General features: G+C 38.3%; 1 protein-coding gene across 1 annotated transcript in view; it reads left to right on the top strand.

The window, feature by feature from the left end:
* Positions 1–15,621, top strand: part of SMARCC1 (SWI/SNF related, matrix associated, actin dependent regulator of chromatin subfamily c member 1) — a 200,353-nt gene that overhangs the window by 143,321 nt on the left and 41,411 nt on the right. The window contains exons 23-25 of the mRNA XM_007951765.2: positions 9,676–9,731; positions 12,278–12,392; positions 13,067–13,221. Coding sequence (XP_007949956.2) covers positions 9,676–9,731; positions 12,278–12,392; positions 13,067–13,221 — 326 coding nt within the window. The remainder of the gene's footprint in view (positions 1–9,675; positions 9,732–12,277; positions 12,393–13,066; positions 13,222–15,621) is intronic.

The following is a 15,621-nucleotide window of genomic DNA, read 5'->3' as shown; positions in this document are numbered from 1 at the left end:
CTTCAAGGCTCAGGGGTCCAAGATTATCTTCTGTGTATGTTTTAATTGGGTTCCCTTTGCTTTGTTGAAGAGGGTCTGTGCAATCCTTCTGCCCATTCCCCAATCTGCCGGAACCGACTATTCTTATTTTATAAATAGCCTCACTCTTCTCACGATGAGGATTTCCATAACAGTGTTTTAAATCCCATGAATTCTAAATCACTGTGTGTGAAAACACACTAGGCCAGTGAATCTGAGGAAGCAGAGAACTATATTTGATCATCAGACTTAGATCATGTGGAATGGGAGCTTTGTCTGGATTATGTTTGAAAAGCTCTTCCAGCTCAATTTCAAGGGCACTGAAATGTACACTCAAACTTTTAAGCAGCTCATAATTGCTTATTTAATCTCTAAGGACTTGCTACTGCTGGCTTGGATTCACGTGACTTGCCTAATTACTCATATTTACTAGATGGCAGGATGTATATTTGCAGGAAGAACGTGGCTTCCATTATACAGTGAGACCTGTGAGAGCCATAATGCAACAGGTTGTTATTGTTGTTGTTTGCCATCTAGTTGGATCCCACTCATGGCAACCCCTCCTTGGGTTTTAGAGGCAGTGTCACTACGGAAGTAGATTGCCCAACCTTCCTTCTGAGGAGTGTCTAATGGGTTTAAACCTCCAGCCTTCTGGTTATCGGTCAAATGCCTTAGGCACTATGCCACCTGAACTCCTAATGCAATAGGACTGCCTTGTTTTTCTGGATCTCACCACTTTTTCACCTTTGACAGGGTGTGATGCAGTCTCACCTCTTTCCTATTGCTTGTTTTAGTGGAAAATACTTGCATTTTCCTTCATGATAGTTTTGTACCTTACACAGGTTCCTGCTTGCTTTTGGAGGACCATTTTATCAAACCAGGCATTTTGAGTACTTGATGTTGCTTTTGATAATATATGTCATACAAAACACAGTTCATGTCTTCGGGTAACTGAGGCTATTGTTTGTGCTAAGTTACAAGTACATGGAAAAATAATTCAGTGTTGGAGATACAAGGAAACTTATTGTTTAAGGAAGACTGTGGATAGGAAGTGCTATAGAATTAGCAGATGGTCACACTTAATTTTTGAATGAGGAAAGTTTCAAAAAGAAAATCAAGAGTTGAGTTGAACTCTGATAAAGAGAACTAGAAGGTCATTAAGTATTTGGCCCTGTAGAACATGTGAACAAATTGGCTTACAGATGAAAACGGAAGGTTGCTTAGAGGATGGGAAGGGAACCAGATTGGCTACATTGAAAATTCAAGAATGCAGAAAAAGAGCAGCCTCCAAAGGTAGATTGGAGCTAGGATATAGAGAGTTTGAGGCAAGGCTTATGAGCTTGAACTGTATATTGCTGTCATTGAGGAGCACTTGAACTTTTAGACACAAGAAACAACATGATCAGTGGCCCAGAGTGTTGAATGGGTTCCTACAATGTGCCTTATTCGACTCTATCCTGAGAAGACAAATCAGTTAAACTACCAGTTCTCAAACTTTTTGACCTGGAGTCCTTTATATAGTCTTAAAAATACAGAGAAGCCCAAAGTGCTTCTAATCATATGTTTTGTATCTGTTGATATTTATTAAATTTCATGTTTATACTGGAAAACTTTGAAAACACAAGCATACAGAAGGCATATTCCATAGGCATTGGAGTGAAGACTTCATCTTGCACCATGTAGCCTCTGGAAATTCACCACACTTGTGAGTAAGTGGGATTTAAAAAGGCAGATAACATATTACCATTGATGTGAAAGTAGTTTTGACCTTGGAAACTACCAGAGGTACTCCTTTGAACACTTTGAGAATCAGTAAATTAAATAAAGACCATGTCCTTCAAGAATATTCAGTTAACAAAGAGAGATACTATTATAAATAAATACTGGGCATACTGTGTTGGTAATGTGCTATAAATAGAGGTGCATGCAGAGAGAAAAGGCAATTAATTGTACTTGGGTTAGTTAGGAACGGCATCACAAAGAGGTGTGGTAGATTCATCGTTATTCTTTAATGTTGCATACTATTCCACTTTGTGTATTTACCAGAGTTTTATCAATTTATTATTGATTTGCACTATCAACAAATAGGAATGAAAAAGGAAGAAAAATCAAAGTAGGTAGCATATTATGGAAAGAGTACCAGGAAGTCTGTGGGAGCAGATACTATGGCCAAGTACAACTGTAGACTTGTGTGTTGAGTTGATTTTGAGGGACTTTTACCTGACAGTCACAGTGATGTCATGAGAGAATGGAAGTAGCATGATTCAGTTCATTTTAAAAAGTAACTGTTAGCAGTATATAGGTGAGGTACAAGAAATGGAGAGAGAGTATTCTCTGTAAATAATCTTTTTCTGAGATCATTACTTATTTTTCTGTATAATATTACTTACGCTTTTTATTAAAGGCAATTATTTTGCAAGCATGTATTTTTGTTCTTCATGATAACTTTCTCAGTTCCTTGAACTCTTTGGGAAATAGTTTCTAGACCTCTCTTTTTTTTGGCTTTGGTAACCATGTTACTGACTGAAAAGAACACCATTATGAACCTATGATAAAAGTGTGGTAGGACTGTGAAGGAAAGCATTCTGGACAGGTAGAAGATGGTTTGAAATAGGAGCTTAGCTCAGATCTAAGAAAGTTGAAAGAGACGCTGATCTCTTTCAAATTAAAGTGGGCTTGTTAAATTGGGACAAGTGCAGGAAAGGAACCCAGAGCAGATTCCAGAAAACTTGTTGCAGTCTAGTTGACTTCGACTTACAGTGACCCTTAGGACAGAGTAGAACTGGTCCATAGGGTTTCCATGACTGTCTTCTTTCACAGACGCATATTGCCACATCTTTGTCCTGGGGAGCCACTGGTGGGTTCAAACTGCCAACTTTTTGGTTAACAGCCAACCATTCATTTAACCACTGCATTACCAGGGCTGCTTTGCAGCGCATGTTAGGGGTATCAATACTGATCTCTAGGAAATAGAGGAGGGTCTAATTGGCAATGTCAATTTTGGTTTCTAATTTCTGAATGTATTCTAATAGTATGTCCTAGCTTATTTGCTTTTCACTCTTGGTTGAAAGTTCATTCAAAAGTTTAGTTTAGGCCTCAACAACAAAAAGACAATCTAGTTTAAAAATTAGGAGAGGACATGAATAGAAACTTCACTAAAGAAGAAAATCATGTGGCCAACAAACAAATGACAAGTGCTCACAGTCATTAGCCATGAACCCACTTCCATCAAGTTATTTCTGACTCATAGTGACCTCCATTGGGTTTCCAAGGCTATACATCTTTATAGAAGTAGATAGCCCCATCTTCCTTCCATGTAGCGGCAGATGAGTAGCAACTGAGCTCTTAAATGCTTATTAGTGGCCATGTAAGGCACAACTATTAGTTTCTCTCCATCTGTTGCAAAGGAGCAAAGAAAATAAATGCATGGAAACAATCAGTCCAAAGCACTGTCGGACAATGAGAATCTCCAACTCCATGACCCTGAGACCAGGAGAACTTGACGGTGCCCAGTTACCAGTGTTGACCCACTCTGAAAGAGATCACAATCAAAAGTCCTGGATAGAGTAGGAGAAAAATGTGGAACAAAATGTAAAATCATAAAAAGGCCAGGTTTAGTAGTGAGATGGAGATTGGTGGAACCCCCAAGACTGTGTCCCTTAATTTCCCATCAAGCCTGGAACTAAACTCACCTCACCCTCAAGGCTCAACTTTTCAGCCAAACAATAGACAGGTCTACAAGGTGAAAAGTAATGCTGGAGAGGTATTCATTCCTTAGAATAGTCAACCATTCTAGATCAAAAGGGCAGCGTTTGTCCAAGGACAAAGTTCAGAAGGCAGGAAAGGATAGGATAAAACTTATAAAACGTGATATAGTTAGACTGTAACTTTTACTAAATATGATTTTTTTTTTTTTTAGATTATCTACATAGTAACATATCCTGTTAGATAAGATTCATTTATTTTTATGAATATAATACATTCTATTCTGTAATTATAACCCAATTTAATTATCTATTTTCCTGTTACTGGAGGGGACAATTTGGGTTGTTTACGGTTTTTTACTGTTTCAAACATTGCTTATAGAGTCATGTCCATGCTTCTCAGTGCACATGTAGACTTTCTCTAAGATGCAGTGCTAGTCAAGTGTGGTTGGTAGACCAGCTGCCACATGGAGATTAGGAATTTGTGATCATCACTGTGCTTACTGTTTAATTGAGTTGTAACTTTTTAGTAAGATGAATTTCTTGATAAAGGAAAAGCAGTACCTTGAACATCCTTGCTTATTAACTTACCTAATTGTGGGCTGGTCCTATGAGTAGCACTGTTTTAGGAAATTGAAATTTTATTCTCAAAGTGAGTACACAACTTTATACTCCACTCAACAACAATTGATCCAACACTTCCTAGAGTTAGAATCTTTGATACTCTAGCAGGTGTTAAATGACATTTCATTGTATTCTTAAATTACTTTTCTCTGATAATTAAGTTGAACATCTGTTCTTACACTTATTGGCCATAACTAAATCTGGTAAACAACTGTTCTCACTTTCTAAAAGATTTTTCTTTTTTAATAAATTCTGTGTGCGGCTCTTTTACTGGTTAATGTGCTCCACATGTCTTAGGCCATTTTGTTACTTCTCTCTACTTTGGTTTTGGTGTTTTTTAATGAAAAAAAGTCCTTCATTTTATCAGAGTTAAATCTGTCCCTTTTTTTTAATGGTTAGCACTATTTTGTGTCATTCAAATTTATCACTTTTATGCCTTTGTCTAGAATTAATTTTTCTTAATACTTTGAAATGTGCTTGATTTTGTTTAATTTTATAGCTAACCACCTTGCTATAAACCCTGTGATAATTTCTGAAAACTGGCCTGTAGATTCTTTTATATAGTTTTATTCTTTGCAAATCATTACTCGTCTTTCCTTTCCAATCTTCTTACTTTAGTTTCTTTTCCTTTTTCTTAATTGGCTGCATTGACCAGGACCTACAGGCCAGTATGAATAAAAGTAGTAATACTGGTGTGGTGGTTATGTTTTTGTGTCAACTTAGCTGGGCCTGGTTGAGTGGCTGGGCAGCTGGATGTAGTATTCCCCATGATGAGACTGGTATTCAACTTCATGGTGGAATCTACTGTGAGCAGCTGAGTAGCTGCCTCAGGGAATGTGGTCTGCTTCCCGTATTTAAGCAGCAGCCTTGGGAAATGAATGGTCTGTAGCCTATGGTACGTTTGGACCCTGTATGTAGCCGTGTCGTTGCTCAGCTGCCTGCTATGCTCTGCCGACCTTGGGACTTACAATGGAATTAAGTTAATGGCCTGCTGTGTGGTTGGTAACATTGAGACTGTGCCTTTTTACTTGTCAACCTTGGGGCTTCTTAGCCTCAGCAGACAGCAACTGTCTGAGTGAAGAAACTCTCTAGCTCCAGTGGGCCGGGAGCAGGAGGTAGAGCTGGACCCCAAGGTTAAGGGGCTTTCACCCTGCCCCTAGAGCCTGGCACTTTGAACTTGGACTTAAAGCCTCCAAACTGTAAGAATAAACTCCTGTTTGTTCAGGCCATCCCATTTGTGGTATATTTCTTGTCAGAGTGGCACTAGGTAACCAGAACAACTAGTATACTTGTCTTACTCTTGATTTTAAAGGGAATAGTGTTGGCATCATTCCGTGAAGAATGACATTCCCTGTAGGATTTTTGTTAACAGTCTCTCTTGGGGTCAGAATTTTGCTTATAGCCCTTGTTTTCCAGGAACTTTGATCATGAAGTCTATTGAGTTTTATCAGACACTTCTATTTTACTGGCATAAAATTCTTCACAATACTTCATCACTTCCTTTTTATACCTTTGCTTTATCAGTAGTTAAGACCTTTTTAACCATTCCTAAAGTAGTTTGTGCTTTCTCTCTCTTTTCTCGATCAGTCAACACCAGAGAATTACCCATTTTATTTGTCATTTCAAAGAACCGACTTTTGGGTGTATTGATTCTCTCAGTTGTATTTTTGTTTTGTACTTTCTTTGATTTCTTTTCTCATTTTTTTTTTTTTCTTCTGACTGCCTGTGTTTTGTTATTCTTTCTAAATATGGACAGATAGCTAATAAACTATGAAATTTTTTTTAACACAAGTGTAAGGCCTTGTATTTCCTTGTAACTACTACTTTCTCTATATCCTATAATTAAGTTTCCAAGCACTGAGAATTTTATCTTTGTATTTTGAATTTTTTATTTCATTACATTGCAGTAAGAGAGCTTGGTCTTTATGGCTTTTTTTTTTTTTTTTTTTAAGTACGTGAAGACTTGTTTAATGATCCATGTGCATTAGATGATCTTGGTAATTGTGTCCATACGTGCCATGATCTTGTGGTAGCGATTTGTTTTCATTTTCTCCCTGCCATTCTGTCAGTGTTGCATTACATATTTTGACACTATCATACCCATAAAATTCCTGTTATATTATAGAAATAGAATAACTTTCTGGTGAGTTAAATCTTTTCTTCATTGTGTTGAGTCTCTATTTCTAATAACGCCCTTTACTTTTAATGCCTGCGTTGACTAATAAAACCAGTTGCTGTTGCATTGATTCCAACTCATGGCAACCTCATGTGGGTCAGAATAGAACTGTGCTCCAGTTCATAAATAAATAATGTTCTGCATTCTATTCTGGTGAGTAATGTCTGCGGTCTTAAAAGCTTCTGAACAGCCATCTAAAAAGTAACTATTGGTCTCTTCCCTCCTGGAGCAAAGAACAAATTAAAATGAAGACTCAAGGAGGCAATTTGTATGTTGCATTGTGGTAAATTGTGGTCAGTGTCATGAGACAAAGTGTATGTGAACTGCTGTATGGAAAGTATATTTGCTCCGTAAATTTTTGCCCAAATCATGATTTAAAAAAAAAAAAAAAAAAAAGGAAGCAATTTGTCCAAAGGACTAATGGCCTACATTAACCACAGCCGTCTCTAATCTGAGACTAGAAGCACTAGATGGTGCCTGGCTACCACTGCTGACCATTCTGACCAAGACCACAGTGTAAGTTCCTGCTTAGAATGGGTAAAAAAAATATAGAACAAAATTTAAAGTAAAAACAAAAAAAGAGACCAGACTTACTGGTCTGAAAGGAACTTGAGGAACTTTCAGGATAACCTTCTAACTTGAAACTGAAGACACTCCTGGAGGTCACCTTTCCATCAAATAGATGGGACTGTAAAACAAACAATAACACCTGTGAAGAATGTGTTCCTCAGAACAGCGAATTATGCAAGACCAAAAGGGCAACATCTGCCTCAAACTAAAGATGAGAAGACAGAAGGAGAAGGGCACTCAACAGATGGAAATGGGAAACCCAGGGAGGAAATAAGGAGAATGCTGATATTGTGAGGGTTGCAGTCAATATCACACAACAATTTGTGTATGAACTATTGATTAGAAAACTAACTCTTCGTATAAACTTTGACCTAAAACACACAAAAAACGTTTGTTTTTAAATTATGCTTCTTAGAGTTTCCAGGTTTTTTAGAAATTTATCATCAGGCCTTTTGTCCAGGAAGTCTCTAGGTGGCCGGGAACTGCAGTCCGATTTAACAGCCACAGGTGCTAACAGTTCAGCGCTGCCCAGGGACTGCAGATTGACTGACAATGCCATGGAAAGGCCACCCACCATTCCTTGGTTTCATTTTTGCATTATCTTTTTTTGTGTTTCAGTATTTCCCATCTTTTTGTCCTTTATTGCCTTTTCTTGGATGTGTTTTCCAATTCCATAATTCTCTTTTTTTCCTGGTCTAATCTATTATTTAATATGACTTTCATTTCCAGAAATTTCTTTAAGGTTTTTTTTTTTTTTAAATCTCTGGTCTTTTCTGATATACTTGTGTTGGTTGATGATCTTTCTGATCCTATTTTTTACTTATACATTGCATCTATGGGTATTCTATACTTAGGATCTAACATCAAATACTGGCACTTCTTGGATTCGTAATCTGTTGATTAATGATTCCGTTTTCAGTCTCAGTGGCTAACCTTTTTGGTGTTTGCTCTTCTGGGCTCTTTACTTGTAAGTACTCTTGGCTAACATCAGGGATTGGAAAAACTATCCTGTGGAGGGTTTCCTTCTGCTGCTTCTGATAGCCAGGGATTGCCATTCACTTGGGGCCAGCTCTCTGCAGGCATCCCAGCCTTCCATTCCCTGTCCTGGACCTAGCTAGTCCACAACTCAGCTTCCCGATGGCAGACTCTCACAGATACTGTCATCTGAGCAACCTTGCCCCTACAGTTGCCCACTGCTCAGGTCCTGGCCCCAATTCATCCACACTGTGTTTTCAGTTCTGTACAGTAGGATTTTTGTAATTTTTGAAAGATGGTGATCCCTATAGGATTCTCTACTTTATGGGAGATTCATGATGTCACAAAATGCCATATCCCTTCTGTTTTTTTTTTTTGTTCTTTAGTGGGATGGTTTCATGGAACTCTTACTCAGCCATAATTCAGAAAGCAGGATTTGATTCCTTCCATAAAGGCATTAGAAAGAGGATTTTCCTATTAATCCACACTTTGAACATTCTTTAATTATTACTGTTAAATATATTTGTTTAAATGTATTTAAATACTCTTATTGAGGGTAAATTCTATTACCATATCGTTGTTGTTGTTGTTATTTGCCATCGAGTCGGCTCCGACTCATAGCGACCCCTCCTTGGGTTTCCAAGGCAGTATCACTACGAAAGTAGGAATGCCCAACCTTCCTTCCGAGGAGTGGCTGGTGGGTTTGAACCACCAGCCTTCTGGTTAAAAGTCAAGTGCCTTAGGCACTATGCTACCATAGCTCCTACCATATCATAACAAGATTATAATATAAAAATTTAAGCTATAGGATGTCTGAACTTTTTTTTTTAATTGCAACAAATCTTTATTACCCTTGAAGTACTTGTTTTTTATGAAATTCTAGAGCCAAAAATATTTATCTGGTTATCTTATGTTTTTATTTTAAAAATCTTAGTTTCCTATATATAGGATGCAGTCAAGACACCCTTACTACCACATTCAGGGCACTTTACTATGTGTTCTTTACCAGCATTATCTCATCCTTTCTGATCTCCCCAATCTAGTCATGACCAACAATATTTGTGTCTCTCCAACCAGAATGTAGTGCTCTTGAGGATCCAGTGAACATCTTGCTCAAGATTATTTCTCTAGTACCTGACTCAGAATACAAACCTATTGGATGTCTATTATATAATAACAACTTGTCTTTATTTTTTTCCTTTAAAATTTTTAAAACTTTCTGGTGTTATATATACAGAAAAGTGAAAACGCTAGGTATGCAGCGGAATGTATTTTCACAAATTGAACAGACTCCCGTTAGCAGGCTATCAGCACCCCAAGGGTGTTGGTAGTTCCTTTCTGTCACTACCTCTTCCCCAGTCAACTACTATCCTGATTTTTAACATCACAGATGATTTTTGCTTGTTTTTGAACTTCAAATTAATAGAATCATAGAGTATGTGTTGTTTTGTATCTGACTTCATTTGTCAATCTTAATATTATGAGATTCATTCGTATTTCTGTGGTTAGTTGTATTTACAGACACTCATGGCTGTGTAATACTACTATTTTTTTTCCCTGTCATATTAGATTTCTTGTTCTTCTTACTATTTTCTTTTTTACTTGTAGAAGGAGTTGAAGAGGAAAAAATGGAAACGGACACTGATGGTCAGCCGTCTGAAAAGGTAAAGTCTATCTATTTTAATTCTCCCATGGCAGGAAAACCACAAGAGCATGACTTTCAGAGAGCATAATGTTTTGGGTTGTTTTTTTCTCCCGTGTCTTATGACCACCTCTCACGGGACTGTGAATGGTCCTCTATCTCTATCAGCCACTTAGACTCTGCTGCTCTGAGGTCTCCTTCTACTGTGGCATAAATAGGACATTTTATATTTATTCATTCATTGACAATTAATCCAGCTTGATACATAGTTGGGAATAAAAGTATAGAAAGTTACAGTTTTTTATGAACTGTAGGGTTTAGGTCCCAAATTTGTGACAAAAGAAAATACCAAAATATTAGTGGATTTTCTCTTGCCTTAACAGTCAGCAGAAGGCTATATAGAAGTTTTAATGAAAAGATGACATTTGAGCTAGGTTTTAAAGAAAAAGTAGAACTATAAAAGCTTGAAACAGAGGATAGAGAATGAAAGATTCCAACTGGCCAGGAAGGGACTCACTAAAGTCAGTGTGTGAAGGGCATCAAAATGCCCAGTATGTTAGTGACCTGATTACTGTGTCAAAGAGGCTGTTAATAGAAGATGTACTAGCCAGAATGGGACATGTCATCCTTTCCAGGATTTGGATCTTAGTATCCCCCATACTACCATAGTACATAGTGGCTGTCAGTTATTATTTGTGTAGATACATACAGGCAAGGATTTAAGGCCTTGGTTGAATGTAGTCTTAAAATTATATGGCACTAAGCAGACAACAAAAATGAACCGTTTCCTACATACAGTACTGCCTTGTCAGTGAAGGCAAATGTGGGTATACAGGTGGATAGATGGGTAGACAGGCTGAACTATTAGGTATGTCTATGCAGGTATGTCTATGTGCCCAAGACCGTGTATAGGGTTGGTAGACAATGTTTCTACAACTGTATTTGTATGATCTGTAAGAATTTCCAGGTGTATAGTTGAGCTGACAAGGGACCAGGTTGTAGTCACTTCTTGGTCACAGCCAGCTACCCAGACGGAGCGAGTAGTTGAACCTGTAGGCTCAGGACCATAGTCACAGGGGACATCAAGCTCAATTGGCATAACATACTCCAAAAAACATTCACATCTTGCTTTGGCAAATAGCAACTGGGATCTTAAAAGCTTGCAAGCAGCCATCTAGATGTAACAATGGTCTCTCCTCGTTCAGAGCAGAGAAGAATGAACAAAACCAGATTCGTGGAAACAATTAGTCCTGCCGACTGGCACACCATGTGATCCTCAGCCTGTATGACTCAAGACCAGAAGAACTAGATGGTGCCCAGTTACCACTGTCAACCACTCAGAGGGTGATCTAGGAAGAAGATCCTGGATAGAGAGGGAGAACAATGTGGAACAAAACTCAAAATCATTTGGGGGGGAGAAAACAGGGGGGACCAGGTTTGCTGATCTGATAGAGCCTGGTGGAACCACTGAGACTATGGCTTCTAGCTGCCTTTCACGTCTGGAATTGAACCCATACCTGTGGCTTCTAGCCAAATAAAAGACAGGCATAGGAGTTGAACATTACCTAAGGTGGATACAATCGTTGGAGAGAATAATCATGGGAGACAGAAAGGCTGTTTATGCACAGGAAGATAGCTCAGGGGAAGGAATGCATGGAGGGCTGGACACTGGGAAGAGGTAACTATCAGAAGGAAGTGGGAGTGGAGCTGTTGCATTGGGGTAAATTGTAGTCAGTGTCATGAGGCAAAGTATATGTGAACTGCTATATGTAAAGTGAATTTGCTCTGTAAACTTTCACCCAAATCACAATTAAAAAAAAAAAAAATTACATCACAGCAAGGTGAGAGGTTGAAGATAATGGTAAAATTCAGTATAATCCCTACACTGTTCCAAGTGCCATGCTTTGGGCTTTACATTTATGATTTCATCTAATTCCTGAAACAACCACATCAAGTCAATGATAGTATCTTCCTATTTGTAGTTGATTTTACGTAATTTTTCCAAGGTCAGAGGTATATCAAAATCAGTAAGTGATACCAAGTATTGACTTGAAGTATTGAGGTGTTCACTCCCCAGAACATGATCACCACTGTTTCATTGGTGCTTTTCCTAAAAACCCATTAGCAAATGGTTATGTTGAGAATTTTGTCAGCTTTTTATTCTGCAAACATTTTATCTTGCTTCTTGGTTGGTGGCATGGAATTTACATGCTCTAGTTTCATTGGAACATTTATTTAATAAATTTATCTACCTATTTAATAAGTAATACTGATTAATTTCCCTGACACTGCTTTGGCATTTGTAACTTTGGCCTTAAAGCAGGATGCAGAGGGAGCATGGACTCTGTGCTAATGTGCATTATCTTGGGAGCAATCAGTGTTGATTTGGTGAAAGATTTTTTTCTCTGACTGTATTAAGTTCTTTTTCAGTTTTTTCCTTCAAGGCACTACTGAACCTAGTCCAGTTTGTCAGAAATAGTGGAACCTTTTATTAGTCTGAGATAATATTACTTGGACAAGAACCATGTTTTACTCACTCCCTGTTCTCTACTCTTATATCCCTTTCAGACGGAAAACAAAGGTGAAAATGAAATGAATGATGGTGATAAAGCACAAGATGGAGAAAATGAAAAAACTAGTGAGAAGGAACAGGATAGTGAACTTAGTGAGGATATTAAATCAGGTAATTTGAGGAAACGCAAATTACTATGTAAATCCGTGGAAGGTACTGGAGAAATATGGGCTGTTTAATTGTGTAGAAATATTTCCTGATTTATTTTGGGTTTGTCCTTAATGTAACAGTACATATGTGTTTGAGTTTAATTTTGCTGGTAGGTTCCAGTGTTGATACTGGTGGCTAGGCTTTTTTCCTTTTCATTTTCAGTAGTATGTGGATGAATAAGTTACTCATCGTGACTCATGTCACCACACAGATCTGCTGTGTTATTTTTAGTGTCTATTGCTGACACATCACGTTGTCCCATTCTCAGGAGGCTTGCAGAAGTTCTCTGTTCTCAGCTTCTGGTATCTCTGGACTGAGGGTTTCTTAGAACATTTCATTGACAGTTACACAAACATGTGGGTCTTGTGACTTAGTTCCCTTGGACTTTTTTTTATAACTTAAGGTGCACACAGGATACAGAGAAGGGGAAGACAGAATGAACCATTTAGAAAATCCATCCTAAATAGAAGCAGATTTAAACGTATACAAATGGTTCAGAAAAATCTTACAGAGAGGAAAAAGACCCTGAGATCTTTTTGTAACATCAGTCCTTGTCAGTCACGTTGGAGAAGTGAGAGGTAATATGGGCTATTGGGATTGGACACACTGGTAATACAGGTTTCTGATTTTTTCAGAAGAAAAGGAGGCTGAAGAGAACAAGGAACTCACTGATACATGTAAAGAAAGAGAAAGTGATATCGGGAAGAAGAAAGTAGAACATGAAATTTCTGAAGGAAATGTAGCCACAGCCGCAGCAGCTGCTCTTGCCTCAGCTGCAACTAAAGCCAAGGTTTGCCCTGACAGCTCTTTGACAGGCTCTCTTAAGCCATGAATGGTCATGTTGTTTTTAGGTAATTGGGAACATTTGTATAAAAGCAGCTTGTACCTAATAGGAGTTGACTGTATGCTTGAATGGCAGTTCTAGGTTATGAAATCAGCAGGCAGAAGGACGAAGGTAGTAATAGTAGATCTTGTCCTAATGGGTAACCTTCTTCAGTGAGTTCATTATGTATGTCACTCAGCCTCATGAAGACTACAGATACTAAAAGAAGATACAGTCTCTTTCAGGCACTAATTGTCTTTTGTTTTTAATTTGCACACAGAGCTTGTCTTGGACTGTTGTCCCAATAATTTCTGCCAGATTGAAATATCTATGATTTTCAAGACAAAAATCTGCTACCTTGTAAAAATACTTCACCCTGCTGTTCAAGACTGAAGGGAAAAAAACAAAACAAATTGAACTCACTGCCATCAAGTCGATTCTGACTCATAGAGACCCCTACTGGGTTTCAAAGGGTGTAAATCTTTATGGAAGTAGATCACCCCATCTTCCTTCTGTGCAACAGCTACTGGGTTATGAACTGATAACCTTCCAGTTAGCAGCCAGATGCCTTATCCACATGCCACCAGAGCTCCTTGAGGGAGAGAGAGGGAACCTAAAATAGCTCTCTTTTTCCATTTGCCAGCTTTCTTGTGGGAGGTTTTCTCTATTTATAACATAGTATCGGCTGCGCAGCATATTTAAGAAGACAGGATAATATTATTTTCTCCACTGTGTTAAATTAGCCTTTTAAAGCATTTTAGACATGAATATGTGAGTTTTCTTTCTTTTTTTTTTTTTTTTTAAATACTGTGTTTCAGGTTAAAGTTTACATAGCACATTAGGAAAGTAGGGCCCCATTTAACAATTTTTATGCAACTTGTTCCATGACATTGGCTATAATTTTCACACAATGTGTCAGCATTCTCATTATTTCCATTTTCTTTATCTAGCTTCCCTGCCTCTCTTTAGCTTTTCATCTTTGTTTTAGGATAAAGTTGACCATTTGGCCTCGTATAGTTGATTATTTAAAGGAGCACAGTATTCACCTGTAGTATTTACTTTATAAGCCAGTCTGTTACTTGCATGACCACTGGGAGTGGCATCAGTACCAAGTTCAAGCTGCTGCTAGTCTCTTATGAGTCCAGTAAGTCTGGCCTTTTTCAGAAATTTGAGTTTTGTTCCACTTTTTCACTGTTTTCTATCAGGGAACCTTTTATTTTGTCCCTGGTCAGAATGGTTGGTAGTGATAAACGAGTACCATCTAGTTTTCCTGATCGCAGATTGGATTAGGCTATGACCTGATTGTGTGGGCTTAATCCTATGGACTAGTTTCTTCTTTGAGTCTTTGGTTTCCAATATGTGAGGTTTTAAAAAACCTTTTCACTCATTTTCCATTCTATGCTCATAAGTGGTTTCCATCTAGCATGTTGTTGTTATGTGCCGTCAAGTCGGCCCCAACTCATAACGACCCCTCCTTGGGTTTCTGAGGCAGTATCACTACGGAAGTAGATTGCTCCATCTTCCTTCCGAGGAGTGGCTGGTGGGAACCGCCAGCCTTCTGGTTAGCAGGCAAGTGCCTTAGGCACTATACTACCAGAGCTCCCTCCTTCTATCTTAGGTGACCACATTTTAAGAAGCAATGACTATTAGAACATTCCTCCTCCTGTTGTCTTGAGTTGGTGCCTTTAAAACTTCTGTTGTTGATCAGCTAATCAACATGCTCTTTCCTGGTCCTTATTTGCCTTGCACCATCACTACTGTGAACTGCTTCCCCAAGCATGATTTGTAACAGACCTATTCATAACACAGTGCAGATCACAAGACCACTATTTTGAATGTTTATCCATCTGATACAGCTACAAAAGTTGTAGGGGTGAGAGCTAGGGTAGCTATTTAAAGGCTGCCTTAGTGGAATCAGTGCGTGTAGTAATCCCAAAACACGTATTCAAACTGATTGTTAATATTACAGTAGCTCGCAGTTTTACGTGTTTATACTTGCTAGGCTCTTTCTTCTGATCTCCATGGATCCTTAGTTCAATTTTAGGTATTCACACTTCCCTATGAACCCCCACCTCTAGGTGTTTTTAGATGCTCTCTGCTTAAGTGAGTCTGTTGTAGACACCAATTTGACTCCCGCTTCACATTTCTCTGATCATTTTGAGCCTCTCTGTCTTTTGCCAGGTTGCGTTGTTGGTATATCTCCTAGGCTCTGTGCTGTCCAAGCTTTTATTTCCTTATTATTGCTATCGTCAGGGGGTCTTAAAGACCTTAAGATTTTCTTAGACATCTTCTCTCATTTTATGAGGAGCTAGTCGCCACAAGGGCTTCACTCCTCTGTGCCCTCTCTTAGGGCATTGCATAGACATC

Source organism: Orycteropus afer, unplaced genomic scaffold (assembly GCF_000298275.1).
Source record: "Orycteropus afer afer isolate SDZICR_OR568_19922 unplaced genomic scaffold, OryAfe1.0 scaffold00311, whole genome shotgun sequence".
Lineage (NCBI taxonomy): Eukaryota > Metazoa > Chordata > Mammalia > Tubulidentata > Orycteropodidae > Orycteropus > Orycteropus afer.
The sequence above is the reverse complement of the archived record's forward strand: the minus strand, read 5'-3'. Positions and strand labels throughout refer to the sequence as shown.